This window comes from Sitodiplosis mosellana, unplaced genomic scaffold, assembly GCF_009176505.1.
Source record: "Sitodiplosis mosellana isolate CC-2019 unplaced genomic scaffold, AAFC_SMos_1.0 Smas_scaffold_6154, whole genome shotgun sequence".
In the NCBI taxonomy this organism is placed as follows: domain Eukaryota; kingdom Metazoa; phylum Arthropoda; class Insecta; order Diptera; family Cecidomyiidae; genus Sitodiplosis; species Sitodiplosis mosellana.
In genome coordinates this window covers 18160-43151 of record NW_022601395.1, presented here as the reverse complement: position 1 = coordinate 43151, position 24992 = coordinate 18160, and the positions used below count along the sequence as shown (strand labels likewise).

The 24992-nt window shown below is 34.6% G+C and overlaps 3 protein-coding genes across 3 annotated transcripts; all 3 read right to left on the bottom strand.

Annotated features, from left to right (window-relative positions):
* Nucleotides 1–4468: 4468 nt before the first annotated feature.
* Nucleotides 4469–5337, bottom strand: LOC129574269 (uncharacterized). Its single transcript, XM_055456049.1, has 2 exons — nt 4594–5337; nt 4469–4522 (listed from the first exon to the last, which is right to left on the bottom strand). Exons 1-2 carry the CDS (start codon nt 5329–5331, stop codon nt 4469–4471), a joined length of 792 nt encoding a protein of 263 aa, XP_055312024.1. The 5' UTR covers nt 5332–5337.
* Nucleotides 5338–13305: 7968 nt separating this feature from the next.
* LOC129574268 (uncharacterized) lies at nt 13306–17769 on the bottom strand. The gene is made up of 4 exons (XM_055456048.1): nt 17188–17769; nt 16611–17004; nt 14159–16357; nt 13306–14075 (listed from the first exon to the last, which is right to left on the bottom strand). The coding sequence occupies exons 1-4, from the start codon at nt 17767–17769 to the stop codon at nt 13306–13308; spliced, it is 3945 nt and encodes a 1314-aa protein (XP_055312023.1).
* A 3744-nt stretch (nt 17770–21513) lies between these two features.
* LOC129574267 (uncharacterized) lies at nt 21514–24985 on the bottom strand. Its single transcript, XM_055456047.1, has 4 exons — nt 23765–24985; nt 22579–23666; nt 22304–22511; nt 21514–22231 (listed from the first exon to the last, which is right to left on the bottom strand). Exons 1-4 carry the CDS (start codon nt 24009–24011, stop codon nt 22125–22127), a joined length of 1650 nt encoding a protein of 549 aa, XP_055312022.1. The 5' UTR covers nt 24012–24985; the 3' UTR covers nt 21514–22124.
* Nucleotides 24986–24992: the final 7 nt, after the last annotated feature.

Genomic DNA, 24992 nt, shown 5'->3' with positions numbered 1-24992 from the left:
ATACACATTCCGGTCGAGTCGTTGCGGCTGCGCGTAGCAACGCACGCCACTGTATGCGTCGTCGATATGCTCGGATATATCCGTGCCTTACGAAATGCTGAGATGCTCAGCAATCTTAAAACACATGTTTGTATATATACAATAGTCAGTGAAAAGACAATTTTTAGATAAACAAGAAGTGGACCAGATCAGTGAACAAATACAATAAACACCTGAAATACATTGACATATATACAATAGTGAGCGAAAAGACAACAGTGACTAAAATACTACAGAAAAACAGTGAATATATAAATATATAAATCAGAAGTGAAAGTGGAAAGTTCAACTTAACCGGAACAAAGGAGAATTTAACTCAAACAAGGTTAGTATTCGTTTCATCCCTTGAAATCCTCTGTTCTATCCCTTTCTTGAAAGCAAAAGGAACATGATTTTTAAGCAATAGAAACGTCCCATTATACTTACTCCACAATATCTCTCGCTTTTCTAGTAGTGATAATAGGCAAAGTTTCTTTGTTTTACATGCCGTTAATCGAAAAACAAAAGGCACGCATTTTCGGTTGATGATTTTTAATATTTTTTTTTATCAAACATCCATGAAATGGATTGAAATCAAGCAAAGTTTCTTTGTTTTACATAACAAGAAGCATGCATTTTCCTTTGCCCGTACCCATCATTTTTATATTATACATGCATCAAATGATCAGATACAGGGCAAATAATGTTCGTCCAATATTAATCTTATCGAAAAACAAGAAGCATGCATTTTCCCTACCACTATAAACGTCAGCGATCAACATCAACAGAGACACTATAGCACATAGCATTAAACGCACTATTGCTTCACTCTTTGTACACAATTTGACATCACTTATGGTTTGGCGCGCGTCGTACGTTTTTCAAACGTTTATGTTTGATTCAAGTATTTCACCGATTTCACCGAATTTTCTTACTCAATATCAATATATTCATTCTTACTTGGAAGTTTTTTTTTATTGCAATGATGTTTTAAAATATATTTTGTCGAGAAGTTTTTTTTTTCAATTTCCAAAATTAAATGAAATTAAAACACATAGCATGAAACGTATTCATAGTAGAAATGCATATGTATTAGTTTGTACTTATTCATTATAATGTATTTAGATAGGACGCTAGCGCGGCCTGCATTTTCCTTTGCCCGTACCCATCATTTTTATATTATACATGCATCAAATGATCAGATATAGGGCAAATAATGTTCTTATTCGAATAATGCGATATATATACATAAATTACACATTGGTTCAGTTTGTTTTTCTGTCCAGCGCTGTTTTTTTTTTCAGAAAATCTCGCTTTCCATGTATGTTTGTTTCGAACGGAACGAAATACATATGTAAACAAACATTAAACTATGTATATTTGGTTCGATGACTTTTTTCTCGGGATTTGTTTCAGAGAGAACAAAAAAGTATTACTGCAAAGTCAAAATCCAATTCAATTTAAACTTAGCGCGTTAAAGCAACAACAAGAGCCGAAAAAGACGAAGCAAATCCTCACACATATACATACACACTTTGTACGTCGCTTTGCAGTGACTTGAAGTGTGTAAGCGGCGAAACGACAAGAACATCACCAGCGACGCTTTCGAGTCGATGTATACAAACCATAATTCATGGCTACTATGATGCAAGCTGAAACACAGAAATGACCGTTACGAGCTGAAAAGTAGAAAATGATTAAAACCAAATCAATTATAAGATTTGTTGTATTTTTACAACACCCAAAAATATTATTGCTGTATTTTATTTATTTTTCTTCAGTAATTTATTCATTTGCCACGAAAAAAATGGAAAAACTTTAGTCTTCATCTTCCAGCATTTGTTGTATGGCGCTTACGCTCATTGCACTGAAACTTGTGTTGTGGAGCATTGAACCGAGTGCGCTGACATTTAGCTCTCCGTCGTCGTTAAACCAATTGCGAGACCCACTGGCCGGTTGTTCAATGATTGGCCCATTTTGTGCACTTTCCGTGGTGTCTCCATGCAGTTCCTGTTCCAGCGAAAGTATACGCTGTTGAAGCGCCTTCACTTCCCCCTTGAATTCCTTCTTCATTTTTTCAATCATCAAAAAGAGATTTTTCGATGCATTCAACGGTTTTGGACGCCCTTTCAACCCATTCTTGTCGAATGTTTCGACATCTACGACTTCTATTAAATCGTCATCTGGTTCATCGGTAACTTGGGAATGGTTTGCTTGAGCTCGAGATGTGGATGGTCCGTTTTCTCCCACGTTTTCCCCAGCGTTTTCTTCAACATTTTCTTTATCGGAATCATCGACATCCAAAATGATGGCACAAAACTTTGACTGATCAACGGCCTTTTTCAGCATTGCCCAATTTTTTCCACGATTTGCTCGCTGTTTTGACGTAGTTTTTTTAGGGCGACCTAATGAACATTTGAAATAACAAACCTTATTAAAATTAGCATTTCACAAACCAATCTGCAATTTGGCAGTATATAAAATATTCAATTTACTATTCCTTTAATTGGTAATTAACAAAATACACACCCATTTTACACAACTAGGCACGAGTCAAAAATCTTGGCAAAACAGCACTTTTTTGATGATTTTTTTTTATTTATGCGCACTGGCTTTGGATGCTGTGGTAATGTAGCACTCGAACGAAGAATACGGAAGTAATGATTTGTATCCGTCGACGATGCTAGGGGAATTTAACTCTTACGAGTTCAGCATGTTTTCTGCCAGTTTGCTTGATTCGCGGAAGTTCGACGCGTTCGTTGTATGTACCGACGCGCACGGTCACAAGTTTACACAAGTTTGTTTATGGTTTTGCGCGTTTTTCAAGTTGTTATTTGACAACTAAAACGCGTTTCAAACTAAAAATTGGTTGTGTACGTGTATAAAGATTTTTCACATCCTTTCCAAAAGTTCAAAGATTTATATAATTATAAAATGGACAAAGGAAATATTTTTAAAGAGCTGGAGAAAGTGTTGGAAAAGTTAATCCAGATATAATAAATGGAACGACTGATGTGTGCGCGTCGTCCAGCTTCATGTTTGCACACGAACTCGCGCACGTTCGCGCATGTTGTTTTAATGCGGAACTTGTCAACTGAGTGGAATCATGCAAGTTCTCTGGTGAATGTAACAATTTCGTGCGCATTTATATCATTTTTTTACAAGTTTTCACGTAGTTAAATCCCCCTAGCGACGATGTTGACTCGGCGTGTTCGCGAAACTATGTCTCTTTATGTGTGTGTATTTTTACGATGAAGCGGTATGGAACAAAACGGAAAATGACACTGTATTTTCAATTATTACTTTCTGTTTGAATTATCAATCGCGTTTCTAATGAGTTTATTTAAATTATTTTTACGCGATTCCAATATTGACGGTATGTGGCTCATACGTTCGTTGTATAATCTTTCGAGAATATTTTTTTTCTCTGGACTGATGCCACTTCGCGAAACACCTTTTTTCGAACGACCACTTAAACTTTTTTGTTTTATTGTTTCGTTGCGAATTGCCAAATGAATTCAGCTGGTTCAACACTTCTTTTGAAAGGATTGTTTCAAAATTCATGAATTTATTTTGGGCAATTTCCGATTTTTTTTGGCGTATAATAACGTCCTCTTGCAAATTTTCTACAAGTAAATTATTATATTCAATTCTCATATGTTTCACTTGCTGCTCCAAATTTTTCAACTCTTCCTTCAAAACTTTTATCTCGCTTTCACAACAAGTTTGCTTCTACTGAAAATGGCATGAGTTCAATGCAGGTGCTTCAAGTGTGTGTCTTTCCGTTCCTTGTATGTGTGGCGGAATTTCTGGATCAGGGAACGGTGGATCTTCGTAATCTAAATATCCCTCCAAATGTTCATACGAATAATTTTGCGTAAACGGTGGTTCGAATAAAATTGTATCGTCATTTAAGTCAATCATATTTGTATAGTCCGTACAATTAAAGTTTATAAAAGGTTTTTTATAAACTCTAAGTTGCGTTGGGTCGACCAGATCTTTTCGATAATGTAAAATCTTCTTTATAGCAATGTTTCGTTTTTCCATTCTATCATCGAACAACATAGATAGCAAGATATTTTCTGAGTGTGCAAAATATGCATTATCTTGAACTACTTTACAACTTGACGTAAATTCGGTTGTAAATATTGTGTCCAACTTATAAATTTAAAAAGTAATGTACTACCGTACACAACAGAGCTATAATACTTAATATTGAAATACATTGGTGTATACACTTTTATTATATAGTTTGCCAGAATTCTTAAATTTTGAGTTGGTTTATTAGTTGTCACATACAACCGTAATAATCTATTGACCTTGGTGAGCCAGCGAGAGTGTGCAATTCCTCCTGGTTTATTATAAGAAAAATCCGTCGGAATGTCACCACTAGAAATTGCATGGGCCATTTGGTACAAGTATTTCGCATCGGTAGATAATTCCTTTGGATCTATTTCACCAGGAGGCATATTTTCAGTGCGATTTTCTCAAAATCTGGTACCACCTGAAAATAAAACATAAAAGCTGAGAAATAGAATGGAAAATCGTAAAGAATAAGCTATAAAAATTGCATACCGGAAGTTTTTCACAATCAGCAATTTGTGTGCTCAACTTTCCGGTAGCTGATCGTGGTCCAGTGGTGGATGATTTTTCCAAAGTGTCAAACAAATGTCTAAACGGAAGCTCGTTAAAGTGCAGAAGGCACACAAACCAGTGCAGTGGTCTCTTTAACTGTTTTTCGAATAGTCGCAAAACTCCACCGTGTATGCCAGTATTTGTTGGTTCACCATCAGAGCATATACCAAATAATGAATCCAGAGACAGTTGTTTTTCTCGGAAAACATCGCTTAATTGGTCGACTTTGTGTTCAGCAGATTCATTTTCCAATTTTGTGTAGCCTATCAATTGAGAATGTGGTTCCCTCAAAACAACTAGATGAGGTTCTTTTACCATCCTTGTATGCCACTTCTCATCAATTTTTTCTAAAGTTAGAGCATCATTTTTCCTGCCGTCGAATGAAAATACCAGCAAATTTGAGCCATCATACCGCTTACGAAGCGCTTCTTGTCTCCATTTTTCCTTTTCTCTACGAATTTTACTTTTATCCATGATGATAGGATTGCCACAAGCATCTTTTACGCCCAGGTCGTCCATCAGAGCTGTTGCCAATGCTGATGCCATTCTATCATGCACACCAAATCTGTCACACATCATAGCATAGTTTTCAGTATTGTATCTGGGAGTGTATGTTAGTGGTGGTGGAACATTTTGTACACCTGCTGATTGTGAACTTTCTCCAAAATCAACTTCCATAGCGTCATCATCTGGTGTGCATGTAGGATCGTTGCTCACTGGGATTGTTGGTATAGTCGTTGGTATCGTCTCTTCACTTCCACTATCGTGTTCCGGTATCGTTAGTATTCTGTCATTATTTTGATCGCGCATGAAATCTTTCAAGTTTTCTGGAATAGATCCACATGAGCAGTCATTTGTTTTCAAGTTGCATTGACATTTTCCAATATTAAGTAATTCGTTTGTTGATTGTACGAACTCTGTGAATACTGTTAGGACTGTTGTTCTTCGTTTATTTGCATTACGATATGCGTCAAGCAAAGCATTCAATTTTCTATTGATGCTACTTTTGTGTATAAGTTCAATATTAAGTTTACTCCAAATTTCAAACAATCTGTCCGTTACTTGAGGAGTAAATGTTTTATACGAAAACATTTTGCTTTGGCCTTTTGCACGTTCGGCAAGGAAAAAATAATACCGCAAGATATCCCGTTTAGTTGGCAGATTAAGATCAAGTAATTCACAAGCCACGCCAAAAGAAGCAACATCATGAGCGACCAAATGTTGCAAACTACTGGATTGGGTATCTGTTGGGTCTTCCGATGAATGTGGTTCTGGATCCATTTTTTTAAGTGTCACTAAAAGAATTGAAAAAGTTAATGAAAATTGTCTACATTTATTTAGACTTTGTACTACTTTTGTATTTTTGCCTCAAGCCCCGAAAAACATTAACTCGGCACTGCGCTGCCTATACCAAATACACAGCAAGCATCTATGTTGAGCGAATGAATTCACTCATGCATTGAGTATGTGGTGCGTGCGTAATGACATATTGTCTCACTTGAACATATATGCTTGCTGTATTGTATATTTTATATGCGGGTTTTTTGTTCATGAATTTGATAGAATATTAATATCACTATAATAATTAAAATTAGCAATGTTTTAACACATACCTTTTAATCCTTTTTAAATTTTAAAATAGTTCGTTTTTTTAGACACAAAATTTGATTTTTTATTATTAATTTCAAGTAACATTCGATTACACTTCACTGAAATGACGCTCAAACGAAACTAACATAGCTTGTAAACAATAAAGTATGCTCTCACACATGTCATTGAATGGTGGCGTTGCTTGCAATCTGTCACACATGTCGATATACATTTGATATATGCATAGTATACATATATGTCGATAAACAGCATTACCGCCTTTTTGTTTTGAAAAAAATACGTTATATGTCGTTCAAATTGAATAGTTTTTTTGATTCCAATACTTTCTTATCTCTTAATTTGAATTTTTGAAGTGAAAAAATTAAAAAGACAAAAAAGTATAAAAAAGGGTGTTTTATGTGTTCACTATTTTAGCAATATCTCATGAACTAATCAACCGATTTCAATAATTTTTAGCTCGAAATCTTCGTTTTTAATTGTACTTTGAATTAAAATTTAGATTCAGCCCAAAAATGGCCGATAACGTAATGTTTTTGGACGAAATCAGTAAAAAAGTCAAAAAAAACGTCCAAAAATCTAGAAAAATGCTGATAACTTTTGAACCGTATGACAAATATCGATGATTTTTATATGTAAATTGATCAGAATGAGCTCAGCTTTCCAACGGTTGTCAAATCAACTTGATCCGATCAATAGTTTTTGAATTATGGATGTGAAAATGAAATTGACACTTCATAGGTGCGCAAAATACTTACAGGAAAAAACTTGCAGACTCGATTTTAACGATAGAGATATGGTTCCTTGGGCAAATTTTCTTGGAATGACCCATAGAACACGGAAATCATAGGTATTTGGTCGAAAAAAAAATCGACCCGCCCTATTGAACATGCATACGAAACGAGATGAGCGCGCACGTCGAGCTACACATTCAGTATTATGTGTATGCACGCATACATGCACGTATACATACCGACCGTTGACGCGGGCAAAGCGCTCACGTCAGTAGTCGGCGTGTATATGTCAGTACATGTGCATACACATAATACGCACTGGATGTGTAGCTCAACGTGCGCGCTCATCTCATTTCGAATGTATACAGTGTACGTCGAACGCGACGCCGCGCCTCACAGGCGCGCACATAACGTGGACAGCGTCATACATTTACACTAGAGAATGGTGAAGTCGTCATAATCATTTGCTTGAAATCATCGACAGAAAAAAAAATTATGGGTGTTTTATTCTAATCGAATCGCATGCAATTGATTGGTAAACAGTTGTTGGCATGAAAAATTTCCTGTTTCGAATTTTCGAGTGACCGCAAATTCCAAGTAGACAGAGCAGCGCAATATTTGCAATAGTTGCAATAGTGCAATAGTTGTTCACAATAATTCCAAATGGATGACATTTCGATGCAGCTTGCATTTTTCGTCGTTCTATCAAGTGATTGTATTTGAGATCATCTCGACGAGTTGTGAATGGTTGTGAACCGAAGAAAACATATTGAGTTTATTGAAACAAAATAGAAAAGATGCGGAAAAAGAAAAGAAAAAGCGATACCGACTTTGCAATTCGATTTTTTTTTTGTGCAAAATTCGATAAATTGATGGAAATATACTTCGATTTTAGTAAATAGCCATAGATTCATTTAAAGGTTATATCGGCCTTTCCACAGCATTAGAAATTTGAGTGAAATCGATGAAGGCGTAGAGAAGAATGGCTATGGAAGTTGTTACTGAAATTCAGAACATAAAACGTACAAAAAAAAAACACGAAATTCCCTCTTTTCTACATACACCATCTGTTGGCAGTAGTCTGCGTTCACATGGACATCTCATGTACGAAGGGAAATTTCTTCACTGTTCCACCAAATATCAATCGACTCCTGATTTCTCAATTTAAATTTAACACTTAGAAGCGGCAAACGATTGACTGTAAAGCACAGATGCTTCAGTTAATCGAAAACATAAACATTTGATTCGAAACGACTTTGTGTTATCTTTGTGTACGATTTAAACATTCAAATGTACCTGCATGCAGTGTGACCAACCGAGTGGTGAAAAAGCGAACTAAAAATATCCCAAAAACAACCAGATCAAATGCCAAATATAGGTTTGTTTCACTCTGTTGCATGCGCTCAGACACGAATGCAACGCATATAGTTGTCTCACGCAAATGAGCTTGTTCCGTACTTTCTTTCTCGCTTCGTAAAAGTCAAACGAAGAAAGAGGAAAAAAACTCGCAGAGTGAATCCAAACATTCGTCGCCATTACATTTTCAGTCATAATAACGGAGCAGAAGAAAGACATAAGACGAGTAAATCATTGTGTATCGCCTGAAAATAATAGAAATAAATAAAATTAGCTCGTTTCACTTCGTAACATCGAACATCATTGTTATCCCTCCGCATAAATAGTTTGAATAGAGAAAAAATAAATTCGAAAGAAATAATCATCTACCTAGTGTATAAGAAGAAAAAAAATTGTGTGAATACGAAAGAAAAGGGAGAAAAATCGAACGAAAATAAAATAAATCAAAAAAAAAATGTTGCAATTGCATCGGAACAAATGTGAATGAAACAGAGAAAAATAATAAGAAGAATCGGTTTCGGTATTTCTGTGTGTGATTTTCATTATTTTTTTTTTCTTTCATTCGTTCTTCGGTTCATTTCGTGTTTTCTGTTGGTGAATTTTTTTTAATTTGGAGTGCGACAAATTCAATTGGTGATTACACAGAGGCGAAAATAATGTTTGATACGATTGCAATCTGTGCGATATAAATAATCCAAAAGGTAGACTTTTTGCCCAAAATGTGCATGTGTGTGTATGAGTCCATTTAAATGATGAACATGAGAGAGTGAACGAATAAACGGAAAAAAAAAATGTTATTTTGTTCTCTTGATTCTGGACACAAAAATCTCTGACCCAATGTTGCGAATTGTGTGTTTTTTTTTTTACTTTATTCTCCACTCCTTTCTCGTGTTGATTGTAAAAGTTGATTGCATTTCACGTAGCATTTTCGTCGAAAACAAGAATTTCTGCCATTTTTTCTTTTTCAAGTATCGTAAACCATCCAAATTGTAACAATTGAACAAATAGACTAATTTTCTGCAAAACTTTGAAGGGTAACTGTTGTTTTTTATATCATACTAGCTGAACCCTGCGTACTTTGTTACGCATTTCATTATATTTTGTGTTTTAGTGTTTGTTATGATTTAGTAGCCATTTGTTGTAGTGACAGTTCAACATGAGTTAATTATTCATTTTCATAATTTTGCTGTATCGAGTTGTCTTTACGATGGTGTTAAATTCACAAATTTCAATGGATTTTGATTGGTCTCCAAAGGATGTACCAAATCCATATGAGTACGTAATTTATTTCAAAAGAAATGGCATAAGAGTAGTTAAAAAATTACGGAAAATTGGTGCATCGAAACGAACCAGATTTTCTTTTAAAGCCTACAATGAACGTGTGGACAAAAGGTTATTCAAGAAAGGGTCCGTTTATTTGAAAACTCCAATTGGTTTTAAAGTGAAGAACCGTAAATATCAACCGAAAGAAGAGATTAATGTCAAGAAGAAAGTGTGCGATGATTGTATGAAGGCCCTTGTATCCGAATTGGGAAACATGTCGTTGAAGCGGAGTTTTGATAATGTTGATGGAGAATATCAATGTGATGAATTTCGTTCGAAGAAAATGAAAATGTAATTCAAAAATAACGTTTCATGATTTTCAATTTAATTTTATATGCAAGAAGGAATGAATATAAAACATAGTGCTTTGTTATTTTGAAATTGTGGTGTTTTTTATTTTCAATTTTCCATATTGATTTGGTATTTAATTGAATTTATATAAAATTTATAATTTTCTTCTTCATTTGCTATATTACGCTGTTTCATCTCTTCTTCTTCCTCCATTAGTTTTAATTCCAATAGATAGTCATTTTCCAAATTGTCGCTTGATTTTAAACCAAGTTCCGTGTCTATTTTCTCTTGTTGATCAGTTGTTTCCAGAAATATTTGCACTTGTTCAAGTTCACATGTCATTATAGCAATTTCTTTTTTCAATTTTTTTTTTAATTTCGATAATTTTTTTTTCTTCTTCGATTTTTTCTTCTTCAATAAGTGCTTCTTCTGTCATTTGTTGTAATTTTTCCTCCAAATCAATGTACCAATCAGAAAAGTTCATTTTCGTAATCGTTTTTTTTTTTTGTTGACGTGTATGTAAGTTGTCAATGAAAATCAATCGAAGTTTGTTATGCATAAATTTTACTGTCAACAAAAGTACTTTCAATAAATTAGATCGAAGTGGCTTTTGAATTATTGTGTCATATTGTCATTCAAATTAATATTTTCCTTGCGTTTGGTATCATATTTTGTTGGTTTTCATCTTCAATAATGGAAAATTTATTTAATAATATTGATTTTGAGCCAGCAATGAGCTTCTTGGTTGATACATTAACTGATTGTATTGACAACAAAATCTACGGGTTCATCAGAAAGTGAAACCAATCTTTTTCGTCATTTGCCAAATAACGTTGATGTAGTTCTTGTTTCTCCTCCATAACCTTTAACTGCAACAAATAGTCATCTTCAGAATTGTTGATTGAATCCAAAGCAAGTTCTGTGTCCATTCTTTTTTGTTGATCAGATAATTCCAGAAACATTTGCACCTGTTCAATATCATTCGTCATTGCAGCAAGCTCTTTTTTCAATTTTTTTCTGATTTCCATAATTTTTTTTTCTTCTTCGATTTTTTCTTGTTCAATAAGGTCTTCTCTAGTCATATTTTGTAAGTTTTCTTCTGAATCGATTAACCAATCAGAGAAACTCATCTTTTTATGGTTTTTTTTTTTTCTTATTTATATGTATGTAAATTGATTTTGTCTTTTATTCGAAGTAAGTAAAGTAAATATTTTACTGTCAAAAGAATTCTGTGTATTTGATTAAAGTCGCAGTTAATATCAATCCAAGTAAGTTTTTTTCACCGTCAACATTATAATTTTCAAGAAATTTGATCAAGTTTTCTTTTGAAATATTGTGTCACATTATATTTCTCATTGTATTCTTATTGTGTTTTGCATTGGTTTTCTTGGTGTTCATCATGGATAATTATTTCATCGATACTGATTTTGAGTCGGGAATGAGCTTTTTGGTTGATACATTAACTGATTGTATTGACAAAAACATTTACGGTTTCATCAATAAGCGTAATCAATTTTTTTCCGTTCAATTTGTATTTACTGGATTAAAAACAACTCTTGGAAAGCGTAAAAGTCATGATGGTTTTGATTGTGTTTTGACCAAAATGCGAAAGTTGAACACTTCTCTCGAAAGTTTGAACCTGGATAGTAAAGCTGATTGCAAATCGATCGATTTTTTTCCAAAATCTACTCGAGGAATGTTATCAATGTCATCAATCAAAATTGAGTTAGATGATCAAGTGGCGAGTACTTCTGGTGGACGCAAAAGAGGTGATGATTGTGAGATTCATGAGAAACCACAAAGCAAAAAAATAAAACTGGATTCAAGGGTTTCGCGTGCTCGAAGATCAAAAAAATTATAAATCATTGATGTAATAATTTGTTCTGTTCCATTAATTTTTAATATTCAAATTTTGATTTAATTTATAGTTATCTGAATTTTTTTTCAAGTTGTTGCAGATGCGTTATGAGAGGTTTGTGGCAAAAATTGGATCGAGAAAACAACAAACAAAATGGCACCATACACATTTTTTTTTTCTATTGAACGATTGAGAATCAAACGAAGAAGAAGAAGGAATAGTTTATTGATTTCTGACTATGGAAACAAATTGAATTTTGAAAACATTCAAAGTTTCAAACAATCCAGACTTTAAACTTAAAGAATTCAAGGCCAAATCAATTGAATAACTGAATTTCACTGTCGATTTCAATCTGAAAAAATAAAATTATGTAATCTCTGTTTATTTGTTTTATTGAAAACAAAATGATATGAAGAAATATTCGTAGTTCTTAAACACATTCGTTGAATTTATTTTCGATATTCATGCGATAAAATCGGTTTTAATAATTTTATTCAGCTCCACTGAAAAAATTATATAAAAAAACGACAAAAGAAAACAATATTTTTCATTTTCATAAAGTAAAAGATGCATTTGAATTAAAGTCGATACGATAAATCCTCATGTATTCGATGAAAATTGTTTTTTTATTTTGATATTTGAGCGATAAAATTTGTTACCATTTATCTTAATCATAATAAAACAATTTAATCATAAAATTGAGCTTATAACATCTAAGAATGAAAAATAATTTCTTCTCTTTCTTCTAACATTTCCATATTGAAAATTGCACATGGTTCCATCGATTGATATTCGGCAACAACATCCGGTACATTGGATGAATCAAATGTTAGTATTATTCCACATGATCGGCAAAAATAACGTCGCTCCCATGGATAGTTTGTGATTACCTCTTCAAAATACTAAAATAAACGAATATCTTGTATTTCAAAAGGCACAATTCAATTTCAATATTTCAAAAATATCATACCAATTCATTGATTTGCACAATGACTCCAGGAACATCCCAATCACTATTGAATATCGGCCCCAATATGTATTTCTCTGGAAAAGCTATTTGATGACAGTTGGAACATGCCATCACACCTTCCTCAATTGCAACAATGTTAATTTGATTGTTGTTCATTTTCGCAGTATTCAAAATTGTTGTTTACAATGGCAATTCATGTGGCAATATGTGATTAAATTTCCAAAGAAGAATAGATTATGAAAATATCATAGTAAAAGTTGTCATCTCTTTGAATTTTAATGTGATATGCAAACTTCAATTCAATTGAAAATAAAAACAAAATAATAATATAATTCATTTGAATATTCGATTTACTTCAGTACATTTGGATAAACTATGTTTTTAGTTTTTCCATCTTTAGTATATACATATAAATCAGATGGTTTGCCAACACGTGAACATGCTACATAAAGTTGTCCATGACTGAAGCAAGGTGATTCCAAATTTAATCCACATACTTGTAATGATTGACCTTATGCTTTATTGATTGTCATTGCGAACGCGAGCTTAATTGGAAATTGTATACGCTTAAATTCAAATGGCATGTCTGTTGGCATTAATGGAATACGTGGTAGAAGTACATTTTCGCCCTTATATTTGCCTGTTATTATCGTTGCTTCAATTAAATTATTCATTAATTTTTTAACGGCAAGTCTGGTACCGTTACATAAACGTGGCGGATTAATATTCCTGATTAGAATAACAGGAACACCAATTTTCAATTTGAGTTCATGTGGTGGTATTCCTGGTAAATTAAGTGAATTCAAAAATTCTGTCGGATAATTCACTGCATCATCTTGATTCATAACATTGTCAATTGATTTATATGTTATAAATTCACCAGGCAATTTATATTCAATAGATAAATTAAATTCGTCTACGTCAATGTTTTTAGCAGCTAATATTGCACGTTCACTCAACCATTTGTGCTCCTTATAATTTTGGATAATGTTTGGAAATACACATTGAATAAGGTCTTCTTTTGATGTAATCAAATTACAAAAATTAGGTGGAAACGGAATACATTTTGTAGATGCATCAATGGGTATATTTCCATTTCCAATATCCAACAGTTGTTTAGCAAAACGTGTCGCTGAAGGGTCGTTTTGTAATTCAACACGCATATTTGTAATCAATTGTAGTTTTTTCACGCATTTCCATAAATGTGATGATTTCAAACATGCATGAATTTCATCTGCAGGTGTTGAGCGCGGTATAACCGGTAAAGTTTGACGAAAATCACCTAACAATGTCGATTAAATTTATATTATTAGAGTGATTAAATTCATGCAATAGAAAATTCGAATGTAATAATCATTCAATTACCAGATAACAAAATGAGAGCACCTCCAAAAGGTAGTAATTTCCCTCTCAAATCTTTCAGTGTTCGATCAAGTGCATCTAGAGCTTTGAAATGAGCCATCGTACATTCATCCCATGAAATTATATCGCATATTCGTAATATTTCACCCATTGCCGAATTTTTCGAAATATTACACGTAGGTGCTTCAGTAATATGCAAATTCAATGGTAACTTCAACGCTGAATGTGCGGTTCTTCCACCATCTAATAGAGTTGCTGCAATTCCAGAAGATGCCAGTGCCAAAGCAATACCATTCTTTGATCGTATAGTTGACAAAATTAATGAAATGAGAAAAGTTTTTCCCGTTCCACCAGGAGCATCCAGAAAATATAGTCCACCCGTTTTATTTTCGACAGCTTGCATAATTGTTCTATATACGTTCATTTGTTCTGTTTTCAATTTCGGTAAATTTGATTGTATATACGCATCCAACTCATTGATGTCGTAACATTGTTCGCGTCGTAAATCATTATCGTGAATACCTTCGGTTGTTCGATCAGTAGCTTCCATTCCCAACTGTATTAGAGTTTTATTCGTTATTGCCACACATTTGTCTTCTATCATAATCAACGCCTCATTGTATATTTGAAATGTAAATTGTAATTCAAAATTTCCAGTTGATGTACGCAATCGAAACAAAATATCGTCACTCATGAAGTCTTTATATTTTTCCCACAAATTTTGAGGATTTGAAGGAAAACATGTGGTTAAAATTACTGCAAACAAACCTCGTATTTGATGTGGATGACCAGTATTCGACGCGTCTTCAAGTGAAAGATCCCATTGCGCATCATTTTCAAGTAGATGTAGATTCTCGCAAGCTTGTCTATATGTTGCACACATTTGTTCATCAACTGTTTTCAGAGATTGAAACGATGTTGGCCCACGAACATTGATTAATAACATACGTAAATAATAACATTCGAAATTATTAGGATGGACAGTGTATAGTCGACCCAAGGCATCTGATGCAAATAAATTTGTGTGACCTTCAATTCTGATTCCTTGTTTGCGTCGTTCAAATTTCTTTGCTGTTTTGTCCCAAGTGTAGTATTTTGGTACTTCTGAATACAACAATGTTTTTGCGAATGAATCTCTTTGGCACAGTGCGAAAAATTCCGTTAATGTTGTTTTCGGTGGATCAACAGCTCGTTGTTGTGCATTATCAGGGGTAAAATATACTCGCTGTCCATTTTCGAGGTGAACTGCTAAATGAAGAACAGTCGGGTGTCTCTCATGAATTTCAAATCCCAAAATACGCCATATTGCCTCGTTACTACTAATTAACCGTCCTGCCTGATATTGATGGATCTCATCGATTGGTGCAGAGTTCTTTTCTATCTCAATAACTGCCATATCACTTCCTTTGTTTATATATTTGCAAATATACTTAATTGATTTAACAGAATTGCAGTACTCGACATTTATGTGTGCTTTGTACGCTCTTGATAGAATTGGTGGATATGGAACTATCCAACGATTGTCAACTTCGATATCATTACCTTTAACTTTGAGCATAAAAGATTTACCATTGTCTTCAGTTGATCGACGACGATATTTTGGATAACCATCAGAGCCAGTCATCGTTTCGGCAGTTAAATCTTTTGGATATCGTTTTGTGCATTTTCCATCAGACATACACGGTGAATCTTTATTAAAACGTCCGCACGGACCATGAATCATATTTTTCATTATGATTTCAAATAATTCAGGATCGACATCTGAATCTGGGATTTGGGCTGAGATCACGTCATCAATTTGATCGATCAGCCAAATTAAAATGTGGGCATGAGGTAAACCGCGTTTTTGCCACTCAATGGAATACATCCAACATCGAACACGCCCGAAGATTTTATGTTTGATGATAAAATCCATTAGGGATTTTAATTTTTGTTTGAATACGCGTGCAATGATGTCATGTCGATCTGCTGGTGATTGGCCATCATGTAAAAGATCTTTAATTTCATCCCATGACGGATTGCACGTAAACGTTATGAACAAATCCGGACATCCATATGAACGAACATATGTCATGGCATCCTGTGCATATTCATGCATATGTCGAGGACTGCCAGTAAAAGTTGATGGTAGTATAACTGCTTTTCCGATTTGATTCACATCTCGATCAGTAATAATAGCATCGCGTAAATGAATGTACTCTTCTGAACGTAATTTCAATTGATTCAAACGAATATAAAGAAGCCGTTCTGATTCGATCTTTGCATACATATCGACAATATATTGATGGAACACAATTGCCGACATTTCAAAATATGATTGTTTATGTTTTCACGAATCATCAATCTGTATGCATAGTACTGCTTGGAACTAACTTTTTTAGTCTCTTCCTCGTCTGCGAATTAAATTATCATAATGAAAAATATCGCCAAATAAAAATCACTCTGATCTGCTTACTTGTTATTGGATTTTTCAATTTGATATTGAAATGGTATCCATCCTCTCCTTGCCAGAAAATAATAGGATACTGTAACGCATCATACGATCGATGCGTTTCAGAAATGCGTTCAAGTTTATCATTCCTACGATGAATCACGATATCACGACATGCGCATTGATCTCCAACAACAACAATTGCAACCTCATTCATTGTTGGGGCATTGTATCGTCCTTTGTGTTGACCAACAGGTGTTTTATCAGCTCTAATTATTATTCTATAATCATCTCTTGGCATTCGTTTCAGAGCCGTTTTAAACAAACGAATCAATAAATTGTGTTCATTAAATAAAATTTGCAATGATCCAACAATCTCTCGTCTTGTTCCCGTACTGATTGAACATCGTTGATTAACCTAATATGAAACAAAAATGTATATTCTTTCATATCGTGATGTATTACGATCAATTTATGTTCTCCTGAATAAAATTTTACTTGCTGGTGTGTGAAATTAACTTGACAGATACAAATATCGAATAGTTTTCTTTAACAATCAATTTGGATTGATTATCTATTAACAAAACCTAACATAACATACCTGTTCAATTTCATTGCCCATAAAATATATTTGAAGAAACTTGTGTTCTCCATCTGATGAAGGAAGTAAAGAACCAGCACGATGATAAATTTGGCCTTGAATTTTAAACGTTGGCATGTAATGATCGTTCATAATTTTAGTTGCACCATACGATGTCATTTGAAAACATGCATTGTACATGCGTACATTTATCAAAAAATGTTTGGATTCACTTGTCACACCTGACACCAAAGATAATAACGGTTCGGGTGGAGAAATTAAATCTGGTAATTTAACTTTTCCATTCGCACAGCACATTCCCGGTTTCTCATTTTTGAATTTCAACGCTTTACATATTTTGTTCATTGAGCCGATTATAACACATGAAAGTAAACTATAATTGATTTCATTATCATAACGAAACGCCGCACGATAAAAATCTAATGGACGACTACGCAATGCTGTTCTTGCTGCAGCTGATCTTAAACGTTGCTTTTCCACTCGTGTATTTCGTTCATTAGATGTTTCTGAAGCCCTTAATGAATCAATTCTCAAACGATTGAGATCAAGTCGTAAATTTCGCTCTTCAATGGTTTCATTCATTCTTGATCGAGTTAGTCTGGATCGATTTGCTCGCAACCGATTTTCTCGTTCATACGGTGTTTCTACCATTCTCTTAGCTTTCTTTTCCTTTGTTTTAAGCATTTTTCTTCCAATATTTTTTTTTGGTTTCATCTCGAAAACAAAATGAAATAAAAACTTCCGAATTATTCAAAAAAACAAATGAAATGACATGATTTATTTTCATAGTATTCTATGTTTTTATTGTTTTCAATCAACAAAAAATTTGTCAACTATATTTATACACTTAGAAAATCATGTTGTGTAAAAACACTGAATAAAATGTCACAATGATTTTGGTTTGTGTTAACGCAACCATGATGACCGAAATTATATTCATATGATAGCAATAAACAATGATTGTATCCATATCTTCTGTTAAATCAAAGCTTTTCAATTATACATTTGTATCTCAATATATAATATTATGTTAGCTCGACAGTGATGGACTACAATGGTCTCCATGTTCACCTCCCTTCTAAGATTCTAAGCGTATGCATTTGTCAACGCATGCTCCGTGTAAAAATGCGAATGTCATTGCATTTTCATCAGAAAAATGCGTTTGTCAACGCATGTTTCATGTAAAATGCTAGGGGGATTTATCTCTCGCGAATGCTGCGAATGCATTCGCGTTTCAGAACAAAAATTCGAATGATTGCGAATGCGACCGAATGCGCGTACGGATATGCGAGTGTTTACGAATGCATTCGTACTTCAGTACAAACATACGAATGTCTACGGATGTTTACAAACATGGCCAATGACATTTTGATTTGAAAAGTCAGTTGATTGGTTTCACTAAAAAAAATGGTAAACAATATTTTTCTGTTTCTATATTGTGTTGTAAAATTATTTATTTTTTTATCACACAACTACAGGCATCGAACATGTTTTTTGCGGAGTTGGAAAAAAAACTAAAAGTTAATTTTCCACCGAATATCGTTAGAATTTTGAGTGAATGTTGCTTCGACACAGAATCATCTCTTTCATACATTACTCTTGAAAACATAAATGATATTGAACAATACGTAAATGACGATATGTCCATTCTGAAAAACACTTCATATGAAGGTGTTACTCACTTTAAATTAAAGCCAGGCCATAAAGCCTTCTTGCTCAATCTGCCAAATCATTTGAAAGAGTACAATAATTGTGATGAGAGACGGCAATGTAATACTTCTGATTTCTCGCACATTTTACGAACATTTATTGAAACTGCGGAAGCCAATTTCAGCAAACATCCAAAAGGGTTCCGTTATAACGAATGTAGCCGATATTTTTCTACGTTTGTTTATCTGATGTGTGGTAAAGCTTGTTACGAAACGTTGAGCGCCAATTTACCGATTCCTCAAGCTAAAACAATTCGTAAGTTTAATTCGCATTTTGAGATTTGCTGTTGATATATTACATAAAATTCACACATTCTCAGTGGGTTACATCAATCAACATAAACCAAAAATCATCGAGGGCGAGCTGCGAATAAAAGAATTGAATCATTATTTGGACAGTCTCAATCTAGAGAAACATGTTTGGCTATCCGAAGATGCAACGGCCATTGTAGGCAAAGTGGAATTCGACCCAAAAACAAACCAAATGGTTGGGCTGGTACTTCCCACCGATTCCATGACCGGTATGCCAATTCCATTCACTTTTTTAGCTACAAGTGAAGAAGATATTCGTAAGAACATGAACTGCAGTAAATCCACCCATGTTTATATGGTTATGGCGCAACCCATCATGAAGAATGTACCTGCATTTGTGTTGCAGTTATTCGGTAGCGATAATAAGTTCACCACACAAGATGTTTTGTTACGTTGGAAATACACTAGAGCTGAATTAGAAACCCACACAACGATTGTTTTTCAACAACTACATTGAGTATTCATAAAATTCTAGGCATGGCATCAAAGTGGCGGGTTTCTCTGGTGATGGCGATGGGCGAATTTTGAATAGCATGAGATATAATTCTAATTTCAACTTGGATTGGAACGAATGGTTTGGCGTCATGGATTCGTTAATTATTTTTCTGCAAGATATCATCCACATTGGCACCAAGCTACGCAATCGACTTCTGGATGCGGTCATATTTTTATTAATTGGGAACAAGGTGGCGTCGGTCGCGCATTTGAAAATGCTGATAAATTCGGTACCGAAAGCTGTCCACGGATTATCCTACTCAACTATATGCCCTGACGATCGTCAGAACTATAATTCTCTCGAGAAGGTTATGCAACCACAGGTGCGAGAAGCACTGGCGAGATATGTTCTTGGCTCCGAAGCCACAATAGAGTACATCAGTATTTGCGACGAAATAACATCGAGCCTATACGATGAAGATTTGTCTCCATTAGAGCGCCTCTCACGGATTTGGCGATCCACTTTTTTCCTAAGAGGATGGCGGCTCTGGCTAAAACAAACGCCTGGTGTGGATCTCGCAACCAATTTCATAAGTCGCAACGCCTACCAATGTGTAGAATTAAACGCCAAAAATCTTGTGATTTTGATGAAGAAATTTCGAAATGAAGGCTTGACACAATGTTTTCATCCAACATTGTTTAACAGTCAACCTTGCGAGGAATCTTTCCGCAAATTACGTTCGATGACTACTCTTAATTTCACCAAAGTTAATTTCACGCTTTTGGAATTGACACACCTCATCGGGCGTTTAGAGCTAATGGATGATATAATGAACTTCAAATTGGCTGATATTGACGTAAAATTTCCTAGAAATCCGATTCACAAAGCTAAACTCAACCATTTTGAGCTACCAACAGATTCTGAAATAGATAATACCATCAAGGAGGCATTAGGTATCGCTGTAGAAGACTGCAAAAAGTTTGGAATAATTGTCACCGAAAAAGACATTGAAAAATGTAAAATTAAGCAAGTCGAAGTTTCTTTCAATACAGTCAATCAGTATTCCGATAATATCCATATTGACTTGGGTATTGCTTCAAGTAATAATAGCGATGAAATACTTGTGGGTGATTATCTCACAGATTATTCAGATCGAACTACAGGAGAAAGCAGTTCATACGTCGCTGTTGCCGGAAAAGACGGAGATAAATTTGCACGAAAATCAACTTTGATCTGGAGCATATCAAACTCAAAAGAAAAACTCAGCTCGGACCGATTAATCCGAGTTCAAGCCAAAAAGAAATCTTCACATCGTCAACTAGAATTTGTCGACGTCGATTCTGCTAAAAAAAATTCTAATCAAAAGTACTGATATTAAAATCGGCGATTGGTGTCTATTCCAGAACCAAATTGAAGAGGATTTGATTGAAGGAAATAACAATGAAAATCTCATGTTGGGCAACATTTTAGCGTTCAGATATATGAATGTTAAAGCAAAGAAGGACAAAAAATATTCATGGGATTTTTGTCCAATATCTCGTGAGTTGAATGCACGCGGAGTTGAAGTTTTAGCTGCATGGCACAAAATGGATGAAAATGGTTTATTTTCGTATGTAGCATCATCATTTATCAATATCGAGAGCTATGTTGCAAATATATCACATCAGTCAATCGAAAAAAATATGAACGGGAATATTTATTTGTCACAACAATGTTTAATTACATTAGAAGATGAATTAAAAAATTTGTCAGAATAAATAAAAATGCAAAAAAGAAATATTTATTCGTTATCTGTACGGAATTATTTTCAGTTCATTTGAATTTCTGAAATATACTAAAAGCCTAACTAAAATTTATATGGTTTCCATTATTAAATATTTATCTGAAGGTACATGATCAGTTCGTTTGCAAAATAAAAATTAGAATTTGCATTCAAAATTTCTTGTTTGTTATTCTGTTTCTGTTCTAACTTAAACATTTGAATCACATTTTTTGTTTTAAAAATTAACATCTTAAATATGTTTCATTCATTGAATTTTACTGTTTTGATGACTTCTTTTTCTTCTTTTAAATATCATTTTTTTCATTCCATTTTAAACTCTGAAATATACTGAAAATATCACTTTCCATTTTTAAATATTTATGTAAAAGTTGCACTATTTTATCACTTTAGTCACATTGGTGTTTTGTTTCTGTTCTAACCGGACATTTTATTTTCCGGTTACATTTTATATCATACTATAAAAAAGTAATTTGATTCATTGGTTTTTCTCTGTGTTCTGTGTACTTATTTATGATTTTTTTCTCGTTTTCTTTTTTCTTTTTATTCATAAGATTCTGAATTAATCGGGTTTTTTGTCGTTAGGCTGTGGTGTAGTTTCCTCTTCATTTAGTTTTACCTTACGCTATTTTTTAATCTTTGTCGTGAATTCTCGTTGTCTTTATTGCCTCTTCATCGTTTTTTCATTCGTCTGTTGGGTTCATTGATTTGAGTTCATTGCTTGTTCGCAGCATATATCATCTTTTAGCTTTTCAATCGATGCAATGCGTTCTTCTTCATTGGAAACACAGCGAATAGCGAAACAGTCTGTTTGAAGGGAAGATTCCATGATTTTTTTCTGATCAAATAAAAAACGGTTTAGAAAGCGAAAAATCTTACCTCTGATGAATTGCATTACGTCAGCGTCAACAATTGACTGTTTCAGTTGTTGCTTATCCACCAAAGAGAGAAGAAGGGCTTGGCAGAACTTTTTGTCATAGCGAATGTCATCACGCTTGAGTCCCGTATTCCACTCGCTCATCTTATCCACAGCTTTCTTCGGGATCAGGATGTATCTCTTGCCAATTTTGTAAACTCTTCCATCGCGCTGTAACAAATTGAATTTTAAAATATCAAAAATATCAGAATAATCGGAGTCAACAAAATTGTCTTACCTTTTCGTTAAATGGTGTGTTTCCGGAAATCGGATCATTTTCCCGTTTGATTAGCTCATCTTTAGTCGAAGCCATTGGTAATGGCACACCAGATTGACCAATAAGCATTACAACGTCGTCCTCGCAAATGACCTCTTCCGGCTCATCATCCAACAGTTCATCGATCGCTGCATTGTTAACAGAGTGAATATTGAATAATGGAACGTATTCAGCCTTCACAACACAAGCAGTATTCAATGAAATAGATTCAGAAATGTGTGCACCACTTTCATCATTTTCTGGCTCAACAGTATGTTCAATGGGATCACTTTGAACATCACGAGAAGATTCAGGAGCCGTAGCATGCGAAGGTGCTGCTTCATTTGCGATGGTTTCGTCACCTGTCGACTCAGTCACACTTTGGGCACCAACAAGCGCATCCGAATCATGGTCGCTGTTTTCATCGCTTGCAGATTTAGCCAAACTTTCAACAGCTACAATTTGCAAATGTCCGATTGATTGGTCGTTTTCAGATTGTTGATTGTTTGCGGTATTTTCATCGCTAGTGGTTCCGGCCATGCCTTCAGTAGAAATACTTGGGGTTTCATTCGACTTTGGATTGCTTAGAGAAGAATGTGTATCGTTCATACTCTGAGGGTTGGTTGTTTCATTCATCGAAGCATTATCAACGGCACCGTTTTCGGTTAATGACAGCGAATCACCCAACGGATCCATATCGTCGTTTATGTCATGGCCATTGTTTGTTTCATTGATTTCAACTTCTTCATTGGCAACATTTTCGGTTGATAACGCCTGATCGCTCAATGGACCCATATCATTCATGTTTTGGCCATTGTTCACCTCATTCAACGGGGCTTCATCGGTGATTTCATCGTCATGTAATGATAAGTCATATTCACTGTGATCATCGTCTCCAAATGAATCATCGGAGCTGTTTGAGTCATGAATGTTCGAATTGGTGGATGCCGCTGCTGATGTTTGGCTGCTAACATCCGGGATCGGTAATTCTGTAAGACGACGTTGATTATAAACCGGCGGTTTTACGTTGCGCATGTGCTGCATGTGACTTTGAGCATCACCATATCGTTCTAATGAAAAACGAAATTTACAATCGAACCATTTTTGAGTATAAGACAACTAAATAAAATTGCAGCAGAAAAATATGTCAATATTTCAAACTACTCACCAAAATAGCGTTTCAACTTTCCCATGAAGCAGTATACCGAATGAAAGTTGGGTGCAAAATTTTCGGAGGGGCAACCGTCAATAAATGCTGGCGAAGAATCGTCAGGATAAAAACACAAGAATGTTTGCGAACGGTTCAAGCTATTGTTGATAAACTTTTCATAGTGGTCTTTGATGTCTTTGACCCACGTTGCTGGCACAATGACATATTTTTGTTTTTCGAGTAAATATACGACGTAGTAAGCCATATTTGCTTTTTTCACTCCGTATCACTAAGAATACTGTCCAATGCCTCAGCTTGTTCAATGTTCATATAAGAAATAACTTGTATCGATTCTTGGTTTGGGTCCTCTTCAATTGCCTCCAATTCAACGGTTTCGATGCGACTATAGTGATTTTTTATATGCTTTTCGAGATTGCTCACTAACCAATATTTTTTATATTCACATTTGATTTTTGCACAACACAAAGGACATTCAAAACGACATTTATGAGCCCCGTTCTCTTGATGAAAATCATAAACTGATTCGACACCAAATTTTAAGTCAATCGAAATTTTTTCGGCGAAATTTTTTAGTTTTGTCACGAGAGCCTGCTTTAATTTTTTTTCGTCGTCGTCAAATGTACGTGAACAACCACAGTTTTTTTTATTATTTCCTTTTTCATACTCTGCAAGCAATTTTGGCAAACTGAGAACTATGGCTTTATGGCCAGGCTTTAGTTTGAAATCAAAATTATTCACAATTAAACTCTCGTAAACAGTTCCGGTCAAAAGGTTTCGGTTTTGATTTATGTGATCTTCAATTGACTTTATAGATTTTTCGTCTATTGTTCCTATTGCCGATTCACAGTCGTAGCCTGCTTCTATGATGAAATTATCCAAACCATGTGGTAATTTTCTGCCAACTAATAATTTCAGTTTTTTTTGAAACGAGTGTGGCCGCATGGTGCTTATGACAGCGAACTCGTGACTACATCATTCATTCGTTCATTCCCTCATTCGCTCATTCGTGTTTATGCATGCATTCGCAATGCTGCCGTATGATTTCTATATAAACATTCGTACTCGCATTCGCGAGAACATTCGAGAGCAGCGAAATACGACTGCTGTACGAATGCGAGTGCGAATGTTTACATAGGAATCATACGGCAGCGTTGCGAATGCATGGCACTGAGCGCGAATTGGTGAATAAAAATTCGAATGCCAAACCGACATAGAAGCCCTTAGG

Bases quoted from the DNA above. Each gene is read 5' to 3' on its own strand.
- LOC129574268 (XM_055456048.1), bottom strand. From the start codon at position 17,769: ATGAATGAAACCATTGAAGAGCGAAATTTACGACTTGATCTCAATCGT. The intron at 17,005-17,187 runs GTATGTTATGTT...GTTTCATATTAG, and splicing joins TGGGCAATGAAATTGAACAG to GTTAATCAACGATGTTCAAT. The intron at 14,076-14,158 runs GTAATTGAATGA...CGACATTGTTAG, and splicing joins TGCTCTCATTTTGTTATCTG to GTGATTTTCGTCAAACTTTA.
- LOC129574269 (XM_055456049.1), bottom strand. From the start codon at position 5,331: ATGGAAGTTGATTTTGGAGAAAGTTCACAATCAGCAGGTGTACAAAAT. The intron at 4,523-4,593 runs GTATGCAATTTT...TTTTATTTTCAG, and splicing joins CTGATTGTGAAAAACTTCCG to GTGGTACCAGATTTTGAGAA.
- LOC129574267 (XM_055456047.1), bottom strand. From the start codon at position 24,011: ATGGCTTACTACGTCGTATATTTACTCGAAAAACAAAAATATGTCATT. The intron at 23,667-23,764 runs GTGAGTAGTTTG...GTTTTTCATTAG, and splicing joins AAAGTTGAAACGCTATTTTG to AACGATATGGTGATGCTCAA. The intron at 22,512-22,578 runs GTAAGACAATTT...AATTTGTTACAG, and splicing joins ACACACCATTTAACGAAAAG to CGCGATGGAAGAGTTTACAA.